Genomic DNA, 24,014 nt, shown 5'->3' on the forward strand with positions numbered 1-24,014 from the left:
TTAGGTCGATTTAAACGAAATTAAATTTTCATGGTGGTACCTTATATCCCCGGTCAACATCTTAGGAACTTTTTATTCTGGAAAATTAAAAAGTTCCCGTAGGATACTTAAAAAACTATACTATATAAAACTTTGAAACTGTAGTAATAGTAGGTATTACTAATAGTTATCGCTTTGATAAGCACTAAATAATCATTATAAAAATAACAATACATATTTCATACTATAAACCAATTATTGGAACTTTGTTTATTTTTTTAAGACGTTGCTTACCTATTCGGGCGTCACCAAAGCTGACAATATCATATGGGAGGAAACTTACTTAAAATGGTGACTGAGGTCAGAGACTTAGGAGTGTGCTTTACAGCTGACTTGAACTTTAGGATCCATATTATTGATATTTGCAAGAAAGCATATCGTAACTTAGGTTTAATGTTACGGCTAGCAAACCAATTTACAAATATCGGGCCTTTTGAGAGCATTGTACGATGCACTGGTTAGAAGCCACTTTGAATGTAATTCTGCAATCTGGTCTCCCCATGAGGCTAAATATAAATTTATGCTTGAACGTATACAGAATAAGTTCCTTAGGTTCATGTATCTCAAGCAGTTTGGCGTATATCCGGGCTACCCATTATTGTATCCTACTTTGTTTCTGTTAGGCATGGTGGGTTATTACAAAATTGTGGTTAGAAGAGAAGTCGCTTTAGCTATGTATTTACTAAAAGTAAATAGAGGTAACATACACAGTCCTAGGCTCCTGGAGTCAGTACTGCTGTGTGTCCCTGACGAGTACGTAGGACGGCGGCGACCACCGCTGCTATTGGTGCCTCGTGCACGCACCAACCTTCTGCAGCGCGTACCGCACACGCGTGCGCTGCAGGTGCTCAACGCGATGTCCGAACACTTAGACCTGTTCTCTTGTTCGATGAGTGAACTCACTAGAGCTGCGTATTGTATAGTTTGCATTCAATTAGAGTAATATTATCCAATTAATTAAGTTTTTCTTTTACGAATATGTGTTTCAATGATAGTATTGTTATAACTTTATTTGTTCATTACTCTGTCGCATTAGGTTAAACCTGTAATGATGGATGTAGTGTGGTTATATAAATAAATAAATAAAAATAAATAAATAAATAAATTTATTTATATTAGCTCCAGCAAGAAAAACTATTAATTTCATATATACAACAATATTTTATAACGTATAAACGTTTTTTAATCGCATAATAATTAAGCAAGTTCTGACTGAATTGTTCATTGTTTTCTTTACCCGGAGTGTGAATTCCAGGCGGACGAAGTCGCTAGCACTAGCTAGTCTTTACAAGCTGCAACATGTATACCACGTAGGAATTATACACGTATAAATATTGATATACCAAGGGTCGCTCGCGACTTTTCCGACGATAACGTACCATTGTGATTGATAAAATCGGGCATAATTCATATTTTGATAGGACCTACAACAAAAGTAGCCTTAGTTACCTTAGGACCTACGGTAAAAAAGTTATAGATTGGCAACGTTGGGGAGAGCAACGTGAAGAGGAAGACCGCAAACGTGTTGGAAAGATCACATAGGGCCCAGAATAGAAATCATAACGCCAGCTAACGGAGGCCTACCCCATCATGGAAATAGAAGATTATATACAAAAGAAGTTAAAGATCTCTGCGTAAAATGAGTTAACAGACAGCGAGAATCCCATCAGAATAGGTCCTACCATTACAGAAATTAGCAGGCACAAATCAGACAAAAACGATTCTGGCATTTAAATAATACAATGTCAACAATTGAATAAAAATTTAACATTTATTAACATGTGCTATCCGCTCAAAGATTGTAAAAGGGTAATTGGTGTTGAATAATAAAGCTCCACAAATTTTCGAAAACGTGTAACGACCAAGTATGTCAAATATTTTCATTCAGAGTTCCTACTTTATACCTACATATCCTATGATATATCACTTACTGAGAGTCAGAAACTACCACCCATTCGAAAAAGTATATTTCAGACCTGAAAAGAACGGACGCAAGAAACTCATCGTGCTCTTTCTCTCTCTTAATATATATATAGTAATTTTTATTTATATAGTAATTTATTTTATTTATTTATTTAATTCAGAGACATCTCCATATATATTAGTAAATGTATTAGTAACAATATTTATTATGAACTACGTTAGTATTATTAGTGAAATATATTTATAAACCTAGAGCTAACTGTATCCAGTGTTTCTGGAAGGAACAGTCAGCTCTGGCAGCAATCATCTTTAGGATGCTGTTACTGCTTACACGTAGACGCTGCAACATGGAGACCGCTTTTTTGCGCATTATGGCATGGAAACAGTCACACATGCCTCAGCAAACATTCCAGAAGAGCTACAACGCCACGGCAGCCCTAACAGCCTCCTAAACGCATTATTATATGTGACACGTAGAACGGTATAAGCCCCGCGCGAATATGACACCCACAAGCTGCTCGAGTAAAAAGACTGGCAGAACGCTTTGAATAATAACGCTTTGACATTATTTGTGCTTCGAGCAAACCTGCGGGCGAGCATATTACTCCTCACTGACAGCGCTCTACGCTCCCGCTCTATGTCGTAGTCATCGCTTAAGTCATTCGAAATGATGTGACCTAAATATTTGAACTTATCAACAATCTCTAGCTTTTTATTTGCGAGAAATAAGCAAGGATAATTTCGTGACTTGTGTTTTGGAGTTCGAAATATCATAACTTGACTCTTTAATGAGTTATATTTTAAGCCGTGAGCCGCTGCATATGTCTCGCAAATGGAAATAAGCTTCCTAAGTCCTCCGATTGAGGGACTAAGCAGTACCATATCATCTGCGAAACTAAGATTATTGCAACAGGTTTCATCTATGTGACATCCAACGTGTGTGCTGCTCAGCTCCTCAATTAAGTGATTCATATAAAGATTAAAGAGTAACGGAGACGTTAAACCTCCCTGTCTAACACCACATTCTAATCGATAATCATCTGACAGAGCATCCATCCACCTCAGCTGATTTTTTTGATTGTTATACCAATACTTGATTAGGGCAGTGAACCGTTCTGGCTCTCCTGCACTTCTCATCTTGTCCCACAGTACTGGATATGACACCAGGTCAAACGCCTTAGACAAGTTTAGAAAGCAAGCAAATACTGAGGTTTTCCTATTGGTATAGTACCCGACAGTATGCTTCAAGGTTAATATAGCACTTTCCGTTGACGTTCCAGTTCTAAAACCAAATTGCGCATCATGGATTTGAATATAATTACCAAGTTGCTTATTGAGCGAGCTGTCAAGTATCTTAGCCGCGGTTGTAGCAAGGGATATGGGACGGTAGTTGCTCATGTCAGAAGTGTCACCTGTTTTATTCTTCACAACAGGGATGACAATAGTTCGCATTAATGCTTCCGGTAAATATGAATGACCTATACACAAAGTGTAAAACAGAGAGAGAACACGCGGAAGATGAACACCAGCATACTTAAAGTGCTCGATGCTGAGACTGTCATACCCAGGAGATTTTCCACGTTGCATTTTTGAAATAATATCCGAAATGCACTTGGCCGGTATTTTTATGTTTTCATACGTATTTAAGATCTCAGCATCGCTCACCTTGTACAGATCGGAATGCAGGGGTGACCGTATACAAAAATGGTTTTTAAAATTATTCGCAATTTCATTATGCTCATTTGCATCACCAATATATACTGGGAAGGTCGGTTTAACATTGAGGCTCTTTGTATTATTCCAAAATTTTTTGAAATCTTTGGTAGCCTGATTAGAAGCAAGTTGGTCCATTTTAAACTGATCCTGCCTATCCTGACACCATTTTAATTTGGACTTAAAGATTTTTTTAGCCTCTGTCATCTCATTATATGTTTTACCCTTTGGGGGACGTCCTTCAAGAACCCACATTTGATATTTTAATCGCGCCTCTTTGTGAGGCCCCTTAACATACTTATTCCACCCAATAATGTGGCTAGATTTTTTGAAAATTCTATTCTTGTATGATATAGCAGCTCCGTATGACAATGTTTTTACAATATTATCATACATATTATCAAGAATAGCTTGATGACTTCTATTATTACAGTACTTATCGCAACAACTAATCATTTCTGGGGGTATTCCGATAGTTCTAAATTCAGCATCACACAATGCATGATATTGATTTATTTGATCGTTGTTTCTAAGACCCCACTTAACTCTATTGCTAATTAGCAATAGAGTTATGCGTAGTTACACTGGATGTTACTGCAGCTATTTCAGATGTAATGTTGTTCAAATTACATTGCACAACTAAGGGATAATGATCCGACCAAAACACGTCATATTGTACATATACATTCATAACTGTAGTTCGTGCTGATTCAGTGATGATACAATGGTCTAACCACCTGTTGCAACCATGAGCGTCACTATGAAATGTATATGTATTATTGGCACATAAGTTTGTGTCAATACATATCCAATTTTGGACTTCACAAAAGCTCAACATTTCATTATAAAAAAGTTCATTAGGGTGAGCATTGAAGTCTCCTAACATGTAAAAGGCCTCAACCCCGCTATTCTCTTCCACCTCAACTATAGTGTGCATTGCGCTTAAACAATCATTAAAATCAACAAAATTATCATAGGAGTTGGTCGGCATATAAATACATAAAATTACTATACTTTTACTATCACTTACGGTTAGCTTCAGTCCACATTAATATCAAGTAATATCGTACAATTAATAGCCGGAGGGCTATCGCTCCAACCCCCATCTGTGGTATCATTAAAAAAAGTCATTTATACTAAGATAAACTGTTAACACTGAAACGTTTTGTAACAATTCTTTTGAATTTCGTTATACATTTGTATTTATTTTTGGGATCTTGTTGTAAAAGCATATACATGTACATCACCCCCATAAGACTTTTAAGAACTCGACTTAGCCGAGTAGCAGGCATTATAAGTTTATTATTGTTCCTGGTGTTAACATTATGGTTATGACAGTTTCTAGCAAGTTCACCTATTGACATACATAACATTATCAAGAATATATTGGGAAACAAAAGTTAAGATGTAAATTTCTTTAAATTATTTTACTTTCAATGATTCTTTAGGACCTAGGTTATAAATAGCGCGAATAGTCCTCTTCTGCAGCACATATATTGTATGAATATCGGCAGCGTTACCCCATAGCAATATACCATAATACTAGGACACCATAGGACATAATACTATGAAAATATCTAAAGTAAACTTGTCGCGCTGTATCTAGGTGTTAACTAATTGTCTAATCTTATTAACCACGTATACTGCAGAACTAAGTGAATTCGCCAATGCTACCTTATGGGGCCCCATTAATGTAATTTGGAATCCAGAGGAATGCCAAGAAATATAGCAGATTCCAGCGGTTTTATCATCTCTCCGTTTAACAAAACACTAGCATCTACATTATTGATATTTAGTGCGTTAAATTTTATATCTATATTTTTTTTATGGAATAGGAGGACAAACGAGCGTACGGGTCACCTGGTGTTAAGTGATCACCGCCGCCCACATTCTCTTGCAACACCAGAGGGATCACAAGAGCGTTGCCGGCCTTTAAGGAAGGTGTACGCTCTTTTTTTGAAGGTACCCATGTCGTATTGTCCCGGAAACACCGCACAAGGAAGCTCATTCCATAGCTTTGTAGTACGAGGGAGAAAGCTCCTTGAAAACCGCACTGTAGAGGACCGCCACACATCCAGATGGTGGGGATGAAATCCTAACTTGTGGCGTGTCGTACGAAGGTGGAATTCGGCGGCAGGAATCAGGTTAAACAGCTCTTCGGAACACTCCCCGTGATAGATGCGGTAGAAGACACACAATGAAGCGACGTCTCTACGCAACGCCAAGAGCTCCAGCCGTTCACAAAGCACTGAGTCCCCGACAATTCGAGCTGCTCTACGTTGCACGCGGTCAAATGGATCGAGCAGATACTGGGGTGCTCCAGACCAGAGATGACAGCAATACTCCATGTGTGGCCGGACCTGCGCTTTGTAGAGCGCTAGAATGTGGGCCGGCTTGAAGTATTGCCGTGCTCTATTGATGACGCCCAGCTTCTTCGAAGCCAATTTGGCTTTGCCCTCCAGATGGCCACGGAATTGGCATTCGCTCGAGATTTCGAGACCCAGTAATCCGATACTAGGCGCGGCTTTAAGAGAAGTGTTCTCGAAAAGCGGTGTTACGACAAATGGGGTTTTAATATTTCGTTTTCTTGCTATTTAACATTAGGTTATTAGCGCGAAACCAGTACACGATGCCGGGTGCGCCAAAGTTCACCTAAAATTTCAACTCCGATAATGTTCTTCCTAACATTTTTCATCCTAACAATCACAATTCCTAATTAAATTGTCTCTAATGTTAATAGTTCCGAAGCATTCAACTTCATAATGTCAGTAGCAATAAACACCTATTATACTTTTATTTGTTTTCCTATATTTTCTCAACATAACCATCGTTTATACTATTATTCAAAGTCATATCTTTTTTGTTTAGATTTCTTTTTATTCATAATGGACCCATCAGCGATTGGGTACGCGCGAGCAAGCACTTGCCCTTGCTGAGCAATGGAATGATTCCATGGCAAAAAAATTGTAATCATCATAAAAAACCAATGACGATTGTATATTCATCCAATCGGACTGTGGGCTCTTTTATATGCAGTAAAAAAGCATGCAGAGTCAAATCTAATGTTAGCCGAGGAAATGGTACTTGGTTTGATGGTATTCGAATAACATTACCACAAGTTTTTTATCAACTACAATTCATTAAAATTGGTTAGGTTAGGTTATGTAATATATTTACATTAATGATGTTATCAATTACAATTTTCGGAAACATCAGTGTTATGAGCATCGCCGGTAGCACTACAAATAGTATGAATGAAAACTTTAGGATGAAAATTTTTAGGAAGAATGATCATTCGGATTACAAATAGTGAGGAAGAACAATTTCGGGTAAAGAACTTTAGGCGAGCCAATAAGGACCCCACGATGTCAGATAGAATATCGTTTACTTTGTCAGACATAACTTTTCACATTGAATATCAGTGAAGTGTGATTCCCAATTACACAGATAAGGAAGAGGAACGGTCCAAGAATTTACCCTTGTGGTACCCCCATACTGAGAGGAGTCCCAGGATATCTCCTGCCATTCACGACGATCTTCTGAATTCTATTGCTTAGATATGAAATCAGAGGATCGAGTGCAGTTCCTCTTATGCCATAATGATATAGCTTCTTGTCCAGCGTTGAATATTGAACACAATCAAAAGGCTTAGACTAAGAGTTATCTGTAGTCTGTAAGATCAAAGTGCCGCTCGGATTACCGACGGCTAAAATAGTTAAAATTTCGGTCTGTTATTAATATGAATACTTGCCCATTCTAAATTAATCACTAATTCAGTTAAGTTGTTACTTATACATGTCTTTTTTTATTGGAAAAGGGGGACAAAGAGTTAAGTAATCACCGCCGCCCACATTCTCTTGCAACACTAGAGGAATCACAGGAGCGTTGTCGGCCTTTAAGAGAGGTGTACGCGCTTTTTTTGAAGGTACCCATGTCGCATCGTCCCGGCAACACCGCACAAGGAAGCTCATTCCATAGCTTTGTAGTACGTGGAAGAAAGTTAGGAAACCTTGAAAACTGCACTATGGACACATCCAGATGTTGGGGATAATATCCTAATTTGTGGCGTATCGTGCGAAGGTGGAATTCGGCGGCAGGAATCAGGTGAAACAGCTCTTCGGAACACTCCCCGTGATAAATGCGGTAGAAGACGCACAATGAAGCGACGTCTCTAAACAACACCAAGTGATCCATCCGTTCACAGAGTTCACGGTCACCGACAATTCGAGCTGCTCTGCGTGCTCGCGTCAAATGGATCGATATGATACTGGGGTGCGCCAGACCAGAGATGACAGCAATACTCCATATGTGGCCGGACCTGCTCTTTGTAGAACAATAGAATGTGGACCGGCTTGAAGTATTGCCGTGATCTATTAATGACACCGAGCTTCTTCGAAGCTAATTTGGCTTTGCCCTCCAGATGACCGCGGAATCGGCAATGGCTGAAGATTTCGAGATTGAATTGAACAAGGTTCAATTTACCCCATTTCGCGACCTTCTCAAGAGAGGACTCGATAGAAGACACAAGATTGGGCCGTGTATACGGCATCACCAGTGCTGTCGTCTGCATGTTAGAGATGTCCAACATATCATTGATAATTCATATGCAGAAGAAACAGTGTGGGACATAGCACACAGCCTTGGGAGCTCCAGCTTTCACGGGCTTCGGGTTATGCTGCGCCCACTGAGGAAGCTGGAGCTCCACTTGCATAAGCTCCTGGGTCCAAATGATGGAAGTTTTGAGAGAAGCCTTCGCTTTATCCAGGCTAATTGCCAGGCCTTTCACATTGATTTCGATAGCTGCCCATATATTTGTTAGGTATACCAGAAAATCGCCTGCCAACCGACCATGGTGAAAGCCGTACTGTCGGTCGTTGATCAACTGGTGACTTTCTAGGTACACCAAGAGCTGGCGGTTAATTATGCTCTCTATGATTTTGGAGAGCAGGGAGGTAATACCAATAGGCCTGTAGTTTGCCGGATACGAAATGTCTCCTTTTTTTGGATCGAATGATCAGTCAGGGACTACGCCTTTTAAATATGAGTGCCGGAATAAACGCGTTAGCACCGGCGTCAACGACGGCACGGCGATTGGAGAGCTACTTCCATAATTTATTAATCCATCATTTCAACTATAGGTATCTAACAGAACTGTCAGTACAATCACCAAAGAGCGCGGTTGCAGCAACCCAGGATTAAACATATACAACAACAAAAAACAATTATGATGTTGACCGATGTAACCGTATTGTTATTTATATAGGTTATGGAAAAAGTTTCTTCGCATTTTATAGAAAAACTCAAACATTATTTTTAAAGTTTATTTATCTTTAACTATAGCAGTCCGAAGGGACTGAAACATGAGGAAATCTAAATACCATACGGCCATACTCTCAATTTTTTCTGAGTCGCTTAAGACTATATCTAGGTCTAGTTTTGACGTGATGAAAGACCACACCTTTTTTAACTCTGCATTTGATTCAATTAATTCTCTTAGCCAAATTGAGATTCAACGGCAAAGATGAAAGTAGTTTGAGGTGGTTTTCGCCGAGTTGTTGAATCTGAAAACCGGAGGTAAATGTGATCTCTTCGCGGCTTGTCCAAATAAATAAAGGGGTTCCTCAAGGATCTATCTTAGGCCCTGTATTATTTACTTGTGGATATGATTTTATGGTGAAGTAAATTTACGCTGATGACAGACAGTCACAAGTTATATTTTTACAAGAACTCATGTCGAAGATATTGGGCATTCACTTATCACCAAGAAAGTAGGCATATGTCATAAAGATCAATGACTTAATTTTTTAAAGTTTTATTTTATTTTAGTTCTCTAAATTAACGCTACCACAAACAGCACTCCAGTACTCCAAATTCATGAAGATAGGCATTTTTAAACAATTTTTCAAAAGTCGACTGGAAAAGCTATTTGAGCTACCTCAGTAGGTACATCGAAAGAAAAAACAAAATAATTTCTTAAAATTTATTTTCTATGCAACATAAAAAAATATCCATCGTAGATACAATAAATTACCGTCACTTAATACCAAATAAAATCATAAACTAATTGTTTTAATTCGTCAACTGAAACTCACGGTGTCATGTTACAATCATTATTGTTAAAAGTACGACATGTAAAACTAAATTAAATAAACGCTTCTCACTAAATATTACTTGACTAACCTTAAATGTGTAAATCGCATCCCATCATGTTAAGCTGTTTTCAGACTACGCTATACTATTGTGATATTTTGTACAGCAAATAAGGACCTAATGCTATACTATATAGCACGGCGTTCACATTACGCGATATAATCCCTAGTATTTATAGTATATAGCAAGCTCAGTTGACTGCGATCTTTCAAGAGTGTGCACACGATCGACACAATGGATTTATTACGGGATAGTCTTGAAATCTCATCGATTGATGATGACAATGCGGAATTCGACACTATCTTGTCATTAATGCTACGAAAGAATACTAGAGCATGAATATCAAATGATATAAAGTTCATATTGTATAAATATAAAATCTTAGTGATGTCACTTTATTATGAAGTTGGTGGTTTCGTATTCTTAAGATTAGTAGTAGGGTAACTATTACTAATTCATCTCAGCTATTGGCCACTTCTTGTTGGGGCATTCGAAAGCTCAGACGTGCTGGCTGTTGGTCACCCAACTACCCTATTGTTATAAATAATTTAGTGTTACTTGTATATAGTTGTGATTATAGTGAAATAATTGAATATATATTCTATTCAAGTGGTTCGTAAGTGTTTTATTATACAACGTAAGAATTCTAGAGCATGGATATCAAATGATATAAAGTTCAGAGAAGGTGGTGATTTCAAACTTTTTGAACATCATAATATAGCACAGCATGAACTGAGCACACGCTCAATTTTATTGCGTTGAGTAAGCCAATAATATATCGTACAGAGAACTGTTAACGTGTCCATAATAATGTAGCCATGGTGAGCGATATTGTTGTGATATGAACTATATGCTATTATATTATAGCGTAGTCTGAAAAGAGCTTTATACCGTCTGTTACTTTTTTATTTGCATTGCATAAACAACTGCCAACAGCTTGCAGACTAATTCAATATTCTGAATTCAAATCAACGTCAGAAGCGTCTATTTCCACACGACACGTATTAAGATCGTACGTCAACTAGCGGTTTACACAATAACATAAATTACCTATAAGTAATAACAATATATTTTCGCTACGACTTCAGTGACCGCACAAATTATAACTACGAATGTTCACTGGGGATATTATTATCGAGATTATAAAGAGGTTTTGTGACTGCGGTTTAAATGCGTTTGTTGTGCATGAGAGACTTCTGCACGGGCCCACGGCGGGAACCATCACCGTTGTTTTAACAATTGATTGAATAAGGCGTTATTTTGTGGAAATAGATAAATATTCAAATGTCGTGAGCCTTCTTGAAAGTAAATTCCGCCAAGATTCGTCTTAAATCAATTCGACATGTGTTTCGCCGCTACAGTAGGCGGCATCCCCAGGAGATGTTGACCAAATTCTGGCACGAGACTCAGTCTCGGCGAAATTTACACTAATAATATATGTGATTCCTTTGTTGATATTACGTGGACCCGCGCACGATTATGATTGATAATCTCGAATGTATATTAACAGCGTCCATACACATACACACACATTGAACACAATATTCTCAGGAAAAGGCAGTGGTTACAGTTAATTTCGTACTGTCAACATTATCAATATATAAACGTTATAATATTAAAAAGCGGCGTAACGCGATTCGAACAAGGCTTCCTATATTAAAGATTAATTAATTAAATAATATATATATTATCTTACTACGAGTGATAAAGACATCTTAACAACAAATCAAGGGGGTATTATAACAGTGCGTTAAATAATGCATAAGGTACGAGAGGTTAATTAAGCTCAAATTCGCGTGCAAACGGACCAAACAAACTGTAGTAACGGGACGTGCGCTCGGTGCGGGTGCGCTCGTACGAATGCGTTCTTAAACACGCACTTTCGAATATGTTAATATATAGAATATATACTACACGTATTTACGTTCTCTGATCACCGATACGTCAATGGACAAGCGACTGCATATCGGTAGCTAGGGCAGTCATTGTCAAGAGCTGACATAAATATGATGCCTCTTGCCGCTGATGAGCCGAAAGTGATGATAGAATGTCACTGCTGTCAGTGTCTCCTTGGAGTACGGAGCTTCAGGAACGAGCGCTTGGTGAGCGACCCTGGCGTCAGTCTAAAGTGCGTCTTCCAGAAGGCGTCTCAATAACGTAATTATTTTCCAAGTGTACAGTTATCACTGAGACTATTATGGTTATTTCACATTACAATTAGTACCAACATTCAGTTTTGATAATATTAATAGAATAATTTGTAACCTGTTAATATTATATTGTTTTAGTTATTACATTAAGTATATTTTTAGCAATTGTAATATTATATAATACTAGCTGACTCAGCAAACGTTGTATTGCCGATATTAAAATCGCGATACAAAAGTAACTGTTGATCGTAGATGGGTGAAAATTTGAAGTTATATGTATTTAATGCTGACTCATAATCAAATAAAATAAAAAAAATTAAAAAAAAAAATTGGCATGGACCACCCTTAACATTTAGGGGGATGAAAAATAGATGTTGTCCGCTTCTCAGTCCTACCCAATATGCACTGAAAATTTCATGAGAATTTTATATATTAGATTATATAAATATAAAATCTTACTGATGTCTCTTTATTATGAAGTTGGTAGTTTCGTATTATTAAGATTAGTAGTAGGGTAACTATTACGAATTTATCTCAGCTATTAGGTACTTCTTGTTGGGGCATTCGAAAGCTCAGACGTGCTGGCTGTTGGTCACCCGATTGCCCTATAGTTATAAATAATTTAGTGTTATTTGCATATAGTTGTGATTATAGTGAAATAATTGAATATATATTCTATTCAAGTGGTTAGTTAAAGTGTTTTATTATACAACTGTGCATGAAAGAGACAGCAACATTCTTGATAGACAACGCATCGAGACCTCTGGAATACGGACTTAAGTTTTTCAAACATGATTCAGATTAAATCTGACAGACGCGGGCGTTGGGAACATATACTCGCATAACAAAATCAACATGTGGTTTCACCTCGTGGAATGTTTCATAGGACCCGACACCTTTAAGGCGTAATAAATAAATAAATAGATACATAAAACATCGCGACACATATCCCTAATATTGGCAGCTGAACTGACACCTTTAGTGTTGCCAGCTCAACTGTCAATTGTGCGGGAGAAGTCAATAATAATAATATCGAACGTGCATACAAACATGAAAATACGATTAATATTATAATGAATAAAGTTACTTGCGAGAAGCGAGCGCGTTATCTGCCTAGGATTAGTTAACACATTCTTAGCCTTAATTCTAACACGAAATACAACATGTGTCGGTAAGAGAGAGAGACAATTGCCATACGCGACAAAAATATTTACCTATTGTGTGAATTTGACACGTGGCGCGAGAGTAGATAAATCGATGCCGAATAACAACACTATAGTTCAAGCAGATAATACAGTTCGTATATATTTCACGGCAAAGATTAGGAAAAAAATTATCGATATCGATAATTTAATCCAATCTCGCACCGGGTCGTCTCATTCTGCAATAGTCTACCGTGTCGAGCAAACTTCACATTAAATATAAGAAAATACATAAAGCCTTAATGTTAACCTAACGCGATTGTTACCTTACAACGCTGTTACGAGTACAAAAATATAGGGCAGAGAGCATTCCAGCTGTGTACTTTCTACGGGTGAGATTCAATGAATATTAAGAAGATTCTAGAAATGTTCTACGCACAGGATAGAACGAGAACAAGATTTCGTGTCGTCTGCGGTCTACTGCTCCACACGATGCTATGGATGAAACTATAGTATTCAATATTGAGGGTACTTGTAAATTTTTAATACAAATTTTCTAAAAAAAATTGTTATGCATGGAATACAATAAGCGATCTACATAAGTAATATTATACATTTGTCGACACGTAAAAAAATACGATTTTAATATCATAATGATAATTCAATTGATTTCTTTATTTCTTCAAAACTAGCTCTAAATGATATTCGCAGCTTGGTCAATGTGTTATAGAAGAATATTATTTTGTTTGAAAAATAAAATCAATTCCCTTCGAATTGTTGTTTGTACATATCCAAATATAAAAATAAGTATCAATGTATTTTTTTTATAATTTAAAGGGCTAAGGTATACGAACCTAATATACGTATTCCGGTTACATTTTTCCGATTTAAAAAATAATAGGAATTCTGTATGACTGTCGTTCGAATAGAATAGAGTGAATCTAGAACGTTAATCCGTTTTAAAGATACCGCAGAACCGATTGAAGCATATATTCAACGAAAAAAATCAATGTCTGGCCGACCTAAATGTTGTAATAGCCTAAACACATGATCGAATTTGGTACGGCCGAACCATCGAACGCTGCCTGGTAGTTTTCTTTTAATATAGGAGGGGGAAACGGTCACGAGGCTCACGGGATTGGGAGAGGTGAGGCAACCGCTCATGGACAGTCGCAACAACAGGTGTCAAGAAAAGCGTTGCCCACCTTAGCTGCCGATAGTGGCCCATATTTGATGGTGTATCGCAGACCGACCTTAACGAGTACGACGCCAGACCAATTGGTGCGAGGCGCTCACAGGACTGTTCGATAGTCCAGCTGTACCAAATCCGGTGTCTATACTCCTAGATCAATTGACATATCGCATCGTGTGTTATTTTCGCGAGCAGTTAACCAAGACGTCAATACTTGACAAAAATAGCTCCAACTCCCGTCTGGATAGCTCCTACACAAACCGGATCATTACAGACAGTTCGCGCAACCGTCTTTTAAATGTATACAACTACACCTATGTCTAAGCGTTTCGTAGACATGACACAATATTGGCGTTAATTTGAGATGTGTTTAGTGTGACAGATCTACGAAACATTTAGATTGCTAGCTACTTAGAAGGTATTTTTAAGACAATTTCAAAGCTACGGATGTGAGAGGACACAGGGGTATTTAGTGACAGTTACAACAGTAGGTATTACTTAAAATCAGTCTCATATAAACACAAACATTGATCGTTGGGAAAACTATGAGATGAAAGGCTCTCAGAACGAAAGTACACATAATTTAAACAAAATTCATTGAGACTCTACCGACAGATATTTGATAGTGAACTGTGATAACTATACGAAATTATTATTACAAATATAATTTGAAAACAAATTTTATGAACGATGCGAACGCTCTTCCAACTGAGCCAACCGTTCGAGTAACGTGCATCGTTGATATATCTTGTGTGAATTGTTCAACTCTCACGTTATTATTACAATAGTTTGTATTTAATATAGATTACAATTAATAAAGAAAACATTCGCAATTCTTATGAGATTCTTTGCAAGAGTCAATAGTTGTCAAGCAAAATATGAAATTAGTTCACATTAAAAGAGCCACTATTTATAACAACTGACGTGTCACACAAAAGCCGCCATGACAACATCTATTTCTTTTTTCATTACTCTGTTAAGAAACAATGAAGCTTGCATATTTAGCATAAATCGAAATTCAAAAAGTTATTTCTTAATACGGATAAAATCCATATAACAAATTGCAAATTGTGTGTCAAACACTGCTCAAGATGTAGTACAGCGAACTGTGTTGTCCGAACTGTGATGACACTAAGGCTGGGTTTCACCAACTAACTTTAGCCATGACAAACATGTTCAGCTACTGGTTAAGCAAAAGATGTGTTGCACCATTTGACAATTTTTAGATGACGTCATAACTCTTAACTGTTAACCGTAAACGTTGTTAAATAGCGACCAAAGTTTTAAATAAGTGTTCGATATTGATTTAATATTTCAGTTTTCAACTTTAACTGGACTTAGTTCGTAAAAAAACGTTGCAAGCAACAAACATCACATTTTAAGGAATTTACGAACTCCTTAAAATATGATGTGATTAAACACGTTTAAAGTTTAATAAATATTAGTGTATTCCATACATGTGGGTTGGGCTACTAAGTCATGATGTCATTTAAAGAGTGATAGCAGGGCTGCCATTTTTTGTCAGTCCATTAATATGAATCACTTGACCAGCTTTGTGTTCTTAACTCAATTTCGACATGATTGTGGCTTAAAACGTTTTCCTGGAATTAAGTCCAACTATGCTAAGGAATACGTTGGTACAACACATTCCGCAGTCTATGTTGAAGTTAAATTTGACTTAAATATTAACTATAACAGCTAATATGGTGAAACCCAGCCTTAGTGTAACTTATTGGTAAAGTTGAGTTTGATACCATAGCTTCGGTGTTCATAAAATTGAATTGTTAAACTTGTTTTATAGAAAGTGTAAATGACGCATTATCTAGTGTAACGCGTTACACGTAGACTGGAGGCGTGTCAGTGGGCGGGGCCGGCGGCGCGGGGGGAGGAGGCAGCACGCGCGCGCCCGGCACGTACTGACCGATGAACGAGCCGTCCTCCGTGAAGCGACCTGCACACACACATACAATCAACATACTGGAATTAATACTAATATATATATATCATATGTTATCATTTGATTACATTGTGGTGTGAAATTATTGTTAAAAAACAGATTGAATTGAAAACACGTGTACGTGCGCCGAGCCCTATAAATACGGCCGCACTGGCGACACTCGTGCTCGGGCTGTCGTACGGTACGGACGTCGCTGGGACAAATACTCGAGCAGTTTTCTTTCGATGATCCAATTATGAGTGATCACCAGAAAAACAATACGAAGGTTATTTCCTCGTCATTATATATAATGAAAATGGTCTTTGTTTGAGGCTCAATCACGCCTAAATCACTGATCGTATCGAGATGAAACTACCAACATTCGATGCGAAGTTTATCCTTGATGGTTTATGGCTACTTATCGTTCCTTTATTAATTTATTTCCTTTTGAAATTCGCCCAGCGAAGCGGGCGGGAACGGCTAGTACTAGTATTACAGCAAGTTTTAACCCGCGACTTCTTATGCGTTGAATAGTTACTTTGAACTGTTTTTTTTATTTTTTAGGATACTTTTCAAATAATACTAAATATAAAAACTGCTCTTTCAAGTCTTCTATGATACAGCGCTTATCCCTTGTCACTGTGGACATTCTCTTTAATAGTATTTCCCTATGAAGTTTAATCTCCTATTTCATCCCCATGTAGGTCAAAGTTTCAAAAATGCTCGAACAAATGTTTATCTATTCAAGTGCCTAAATACAAATTTTCATGGTTTTATCTTCGATAATGACGAATTTCCATACAAACTGCCATCCCCTATTTCAACCCCTCCATTTATTATTTTGCAATAAACATTCACAATTATAATATTAGTAGGGATGACTTGATAAACACAATACAAGTGAAACCTTTAATATGGCGAAGTTAATAATACAAGATACAACAAACTTTATTACAATTACCATATATATTGTATAAATTAGTAAATTTTGTTGTGTCTGATCGCGCTCCCCTAGTCGACTCAAGTAGAATTTATCTAAAAGACACATAGCCGAGCGTGACAGCGATATCTTATTCAATAAAATAAGCGCACACTGACCAAACAAGTAATCATTTTAAAAGTAAGTCACTTTTCAATACTAGCTTCCAATTCATCTTAAAATAGCTATTGTTTAATTAAAATACTTTTTAAAGGATAAGAAGGCGTTTAATGTAACTGTGTATTTTCAGAAGTTAGTTTATTATTATTTAACCCGACGTTTCGTGACCTTTGCAGGAGCACGTTGTCAGGGGTACAGGAAAAATGGAAGCTTTTCTACTATAAATAAGGGTTAAAGAAATCTTTTGAATTACCAACAATATATGTTTAAAACACATTTAAATATCGATTCTCAAAATATATAACGAGAAAACTAATGAACTCAATAATTATTAACAATTTTTTTTATTTTTTCAAACAGGTTTTTGGTATTTTGTTGTATTGCAACTATTTTGTATATTTAAACTAACTTAAACGCTAATCAGATTAACGGCAAAATAATAATTTAAATTTCAGAACAAGAAACGATATATTGCTGCAAAAAAAACATGCATTAATATGCTTAACACATGTCATAATAACATGAAAAAAAATGCAAAATAAAAATAAAAAGCATACCTCACAAAAGAATAAACAAATGTAGCGCAGGCAACTGGGGTAGGTCAAGGACGGATAAGGAAATAAATCTATCTATCCTACTCTAACTAATGTATAAATGCAAACTCAACACAAAATCGTGATAAAATAAAACTTTATATAAAGAAACATTCACATTAACTCACTCATTATTAATTAAATCTTTTATACGTACTAATTTATACTTAGAATTGTGTACTTAATATTACTTATTTTTTTTTAATTACCCACCAGAGGCGAAAACTTAAGTCTAGGAAAACTATTTATGAAATAGTATACAGACTCAAATCGCCATGAAAACTGTAACGGGCATAGAGATTCTGCAACACAACCAATTGAAGAGATATAGTAGCATTTTCATTGTTAAAATTACAAATGATTTTGATTAAATCAATGCAATCAGATTGATTAAATCAATGCAATCAGATTGGTTAAACCAATGCAAGAAATCACTTATGATTCTTGTCTAAATATAATTCGTATAGCATTGACAAATTGCGACCTGTCGCCAAACTTGTAAAGATAAGTCAATTTTTATTTAAAAAGGCCGTAAATAATTATTTTATCCCACCTTGATGAAAGCTCAAAAGGGACAAAAGTAGACGACTTTTGTCCCTCGTACCAGGGACTAAAAGCGACCTTTTCATCCAGGTGGGGAAAAAAATCGTATACGTATAAGTAGGATATTGTCACCGCGAGTGAAATTGATCTACTTTTCTCCCTAGCTGCGTAATATACAATTATTTGTCAAGAGATAATCAATGATCAAGATCGTTCATTAATTTAAAAAGCCGGAGTTTAAGTGGGTGGATAGTTTGGATGGTGGGAGTGGTGATGTCTAGACGAGCGTGGCGAAGGCTTGCGAGGCCGAGTCCTGGTGGCTGGATGCAGGAGGTCGGCGCTTGCGACCGTACTGCCCGATGAAGGAGCCGTCTTCGTTCATGCCCGCTGCAACGCACACATGCATACAAACACACGCACACACACAAGCGACAATATCACACAAGAAAACTATTATCTTACATCACTGACTTGTTTATACAAGTCAGTGATGTTTTGATTTATATACCACTGGATAGGCTGTCCCATAATATGTAATGTTTGACAGCAAATTTTTTGTGCCTGTCTGAAGCGCCATTCGCGAGCGTCCAGAGAACTAATTTTGACGTATAATACAAATGGCTGCGAAGGTACGTACAGTACTCTGAGGTATTATTGCATTTTGAATTAATTTCGGTCGCTTTCCGTGTTATTTATGCTTCAGGAATCAACGTAATAATACACATTTATTTTCAAAAATAGTTTTCCTATCAATGTTTGTTTAGCTGAGGTTGTTATCACTAGTATTAGTACCACAGACTCTCGCTACATGGCCATGCTAAAATGGCGAATATCAAACAGGCACAAAATCAGCTGCCAGTCAAGTGGTATATAGTAGAGGTCAGTGTTTTACATGCAATATCTACTAAATACAAACGATGCTATTACAAAAAAATAACTTAAAAATGGCTTAGACACGTGTTTTGTTAGACAGCGACCTAATCACAACAACATCAGTCATCTAAAATGTTTTATCTTTTTCTATTACAAAACAGTGTTCAGCTTGTGTTTAACTAAAACATCGTTAAGCACAACATAAACTGAATTGTACAGGAAATAATAAAAGAAGATTTAAAAAACAAAAAAAACGCTCTGGTTGAAAAGATAAAGGTTGAAATTAAGAAGTAACATCAACTCCTGCCTTATTGACGATAAATGAAAAAAATATATTATATATTAACAAAAACCTTATTTTGCAAATTGGAAAGTGTAATAATTTTATCATTTACCGTTTAAAGTGGGTCAAAATCGCGCCCAAATGAGTCGATAACAAACAACAACACATACAGGTGAAGCTAATAAAAAGCGTGTAAAAAAAAGGAAGTTCAAGTTCGACTCGTGTTTAAATATAAGCAATGTCAGAAGATTGTTGAACGCTAAACAACAAAGAGACACAGATTTGTAATAGATCTTTTTTAAAACATATGTTCAACACCTGTTCAACTTTTTTGTAATAACCCCGATACTGCCTTTTCTACTGCCACAGTTCTACTGTGAAACAATTTCATTATAACAACAGGGAGCATATTTATACGAAATAATTCTTGATGTTATGAAATATTATTGACAATTCATAATAAGCAGTATTTTATTTATTACATATTAAACAACGTCTGTCGGATGCTGACAGCTAGTTAGATACAGCCTAACAAAACTCTCTAAGATAGAAGCGATACACTCAATTGTATGAAACGTGCAGTCATTGACAGGTTGACGGTTATAATCTTGTAAAAAACGGAGATAGCCGAAATCCACTACGTTTTAAGCAACTGTTGGTTTTCAAACTTAGCCGGACTATACTTCGTCACCAATCGCCATGCTGTAATTACTACTATTTCAAACTTATGTCAAATGACTGCATGTTTCATACTAAGCTAAATTTCAATTTTTACTTAGGCAGTCCCCTCTTATTACATTATCTTTGGTTACATCATAATTGTGCTGTGTTCATACCTGTTTCACCCTCGCCGTACTCAGCCATGGAATCAGTTTCACTCTCAGCGCCAGGTTTAGTTCCGCTGCTCATGGAGTGTCGAGACTTGTTGTCCAATCTAAAACACAAGTAATTATTTACGGCATTATGTTAAAATTTCATGCTCTTACACATAGACTTAGGAATACAATAAAAAAATTAAATTAATATATAATTATCGCATCAATTAATATTTTTGATTATAAGTTTATTCAGGAACCTCAAATATTTAGTATTTAAATGTACATTGCGATTTGAATAAAACAAACTTGATTTATTCACCAATTTAGAAATATTATTCAAATAAAATACACAAAAAAGTCATGTCTGAAGTTTTGAATTAAATTTAATCGCCAGCAAAGAATGAGTTCAAGCTCTAGAGGTTGATGCAATATACGATAATTTATATTTATACAATATATTATTTTATATATTATATTATTTAGACTATTAATAATTTATCTTTAGTTTCAATTAGTATAGCATAAATACTTTTCCTATGTACCTAACACTGAATACCTCAACATTTTACATAGTAAGATGGGGATAGCATATCTGACTTCAATTTTATTAGACTTATATGTTATTTCTTTACTTAGCTACTTTGTAAGTTGCAGTTGTTTGCTTTTCCTAATAAACAAAAAAAAGCGTGCGTACAAAGTACACATGTCAGAAGAGAAACCTTCATTGTGCATGAACCTCTAAACTGCATATGAAGTCCTGGTACGTGTGGCTAGGATGACAGATGATTTCAACCGCTATGAAAGACATTACTATCACCGCTACCATATTTATGTTCTCCTGATGTCTATGTAGTAATACTTCGTGCGCTTGATGTCACAATATATTAAGGTATACTCGCGTCATACAACAGACAATCTTTTATTCGACTATTATCGCCTGGTAGCACCGGTGGTTTTTCCCACGTTAAATCATGAATTTATGTGTATCGCTTTTTCGTTTCATCGACTTTCACAACGATGCTAAATAAGCTTTCACTTCTAAAATGGCTCTGTCGTAAATCCTACTACTCCAAAGCTGAATACCTAAGTGATCGGACAGCCTTAGACTAGATTATGATTATTTTATAGCAATAACAATGACTGTACAATTTTGTATATTTTATTTAAAAGCGCGCATAAAAGAATGCTGGTAGAGTTTCTTGTGCCACTTCTTCTGTCTCACAGCGCTTTTTGTTTCCAAAGCGGTGGTAGTGTTAGAAGTGACATCAAAAAGAATTCTAATAGAATCAATTATGCCTTTATGACGTAGGTAGGTTATAATTTGTTCCGAGTTATACACCATATTAATTTCAACCGCTATGAAAGACATTACTATCACCACTAATATATATATAATATGTTCTCCTGGTGTCTATGTAGTAATAAGTTCAGAATATATTAAGGTATCTCGCGTCTTACATAAGACAATCTCTTCTTCAACTATGATCGCCTGGTACCAAAACACTATATGTATAATGCTTCCTATCTCATTATCTCCCATGTATTATGAATTTATGTGTCGTCGTTTTTTCGTTTCATCGACTTTTAAATCACAACGATGTTAAATTCTTTCTTCTTTAGATATTCTACTTTAAGAAGTCATTCAAATCTTACTTAATAATAAAAGCATACTACTCATTAAAAGATTTTTCTTGACAATAAAATACTAAATAATAAAAATTAACTTCGACTGAACTCAACATCATTGTGTAGCTATTGACATTATATTATAATAGTGAATTTGCCAGAAACTGTCATAACCATAATGTTAACACCAGAACAGACAAAGATCCCAGAAAATGTTCAAAACAAAAGTATAACGTTATTCAAAAGAATTGTTAAAAAACGTTTGTGTGGTAAAGGTTACTATAACATAGCCGACTTTCTTAATGATACACAGATTGGGAATAGAGTGACCGCCCTCAGGCTATTATATAATAAGTTTAATTGTACAATATTACTTTGTAAACATATTTATTTGATGAAAAAAAAAGCCCGCTGAGTTTGTTGCGCCCATTCTTCTCAGGTCTGAGGCATTCATTTTGGAATGGGTGGTAGTTTTTGACTTTCCATAAGTGATGTCACATCCTATTTTGAATAAAAATATTTGAATTTGAATATTATAAATTAAAATGCATAAGCTTATGAAATAATAACTATTGTATGATTGATGTTAATCTAAGTTTGCTTGGGATGTATATCTTTTTTTAGTGTAGTACAGTATATTACAATTGTTACAGAAATTAAAACGTGAACTGACTATGCATTCCACTATAAGTTTGCATGCCTTATGGGTTAGGATAAGAGCACCTGTTAATTATAAGCCAACAACATCTTATTATTACTTTATCTTGCAAATAAAGTTGATTTGATTTGATTTAAAGAAGTTTTCACTTCAAAAGAAGTGATCGTAACGTACGGGTGCGTGTACTCGTGGAAGCCGCCGCGTGCGTCAGGTGTATCCCGGCGGCCGTGTGCCAGCTCGCGGTCGTGCACGTCGTACTTGCCGCCGCGGTTGCGTCGCACCACACACACCAGCACCAACACCAGGAGGAGCAGCGCCAGGGCCACCATCACTCCGATGAACCAGCCCGCCGTCGCCATCGCCTCCTCGCGCATGATCACCGGGTCTGGACACACACACTCTCATTATTACTTGACAACTTAATAATCTGGATTGTGCGGCCATTTGCATTTGCGGCCGCACTGAGGACAGGTCACTGACCTCTACTTTATACCACTGGACTGGCGGCTGTCAAAGTGCTTTTGTGCCTGTTTGATATTCACCATTTTGGCACTGTTGGCCATGTAGCGAGAGTCTGCGGTACTAAAACTAGTGATCTGTCATCACTAGCGCCGCAGCTAAACAAACAACGATAGGAAAACTATTTACAAAAAAAAATTGTGTACTTTATTAGGTTCATACCTGAAGTATAAATAGCACGGAAAACGACCGAAATTAATTCAAAATGCAAAAATACTACGTTCCTTCGCAGCCAATTGTATTATACATCAGAATTAGTCCTCTGGACGTTCGCGAGTGGCGCTTCAAATAGGCACAACAAATTTGCTGTCAAACATATAGAACAACCTGTCCAGTATTTACACAGGTCTGTGGGGCAAGTCAATATCCTGGCAGGGGACCTACCCCACTAGTGTCCACTGAGGTTACTGCGCCCCTTTAAGCTGATAGGCCTGGAGGATCTGATTTAGATATAAATTAGAACTCTGAATATATAAGGGATAAAAATCTCTAAACGTTGCCCAACTACCTCATCACAATGAGAATAGTCATCGCTAGGGCGTGCATACAAGCACATGTATAAGGCAAAATAGATCTACAGATTTAAGTGCTTATATCATAACCATAATAATACCATGATGCGGGATCCGAACCTGCACTCAAGAGTAAACGACTGTAGCACTCACCAACGGGGGTTCCGCATCGTCGATAAGTTTAGGTACAACATAAAATTATTGTTTTTGTAACTCCCAGAAGTGGGAGAAAATTTAAAACGAAT

General features: G+C 36.6%; 1 protein-coding gene and 1 long non-coding RNA gene across 5 annotated transcripts in view; one reads left to right on the top strand and one right to left on the bottom strand.

Annotated features, from left to right (window-relative positions):
- The window catches only part of LOC126968782 (uncharacterized), a 559,194-nt gene that overhangs the window by 431,386 nt on the left and 103,794 nt on the right, over window positions 1–24,014 (top strand). The window lies entirely within an intron of this gene.
- LOC126968665 (neuroglian) overlaps window positions 9,642–24,014 on the bottom strand; it is an 87,029-nt gene continuing 72,656 nt past the window's right edge. For 3 of the 4 annotated variants that reach the window (XM_050813697.1, XM_050813696.1, XM_050813698.1), the window contains exons 14-16: window positions 22,913–23,123; window positions 20,473–20,570; window positions 9,642–16,260 (exon numbers count right to left, since the gene is read on the bottom strand). In XM_050813697.1, coding sequence (XP_050669654.1) covers window positions 16,145–16,260; window positions 20,473–20,570; window positions 22,913–23,123 — 425 coding nt within the window. In that variant the 3' untranslated portion in view covers window positions 9,642–16,144. Of the gene's footprint in view, window positions 16,261–17,901; window positions 18,868–20,472; window positions 20,571–22,912; window positions 23,124–24,014 lie in introns of all 4 variants that reach the window. The other variant, XR_007730268.1, reaches the window with a different exon arrangement.

Source organism: Leptidea sinapis, chromosome 16 (genome assembly GCF_905404315.1).
Source record: "Leptidea sinapis chromosome 16, ilLepSina1.1, whole genome shotgun sequence".
NCBI lineage: Eukaryota > Metazoa > Arthropoda > Insecta > Lepidoptera > Pieridae > Leptidea > Leptidea sinapis.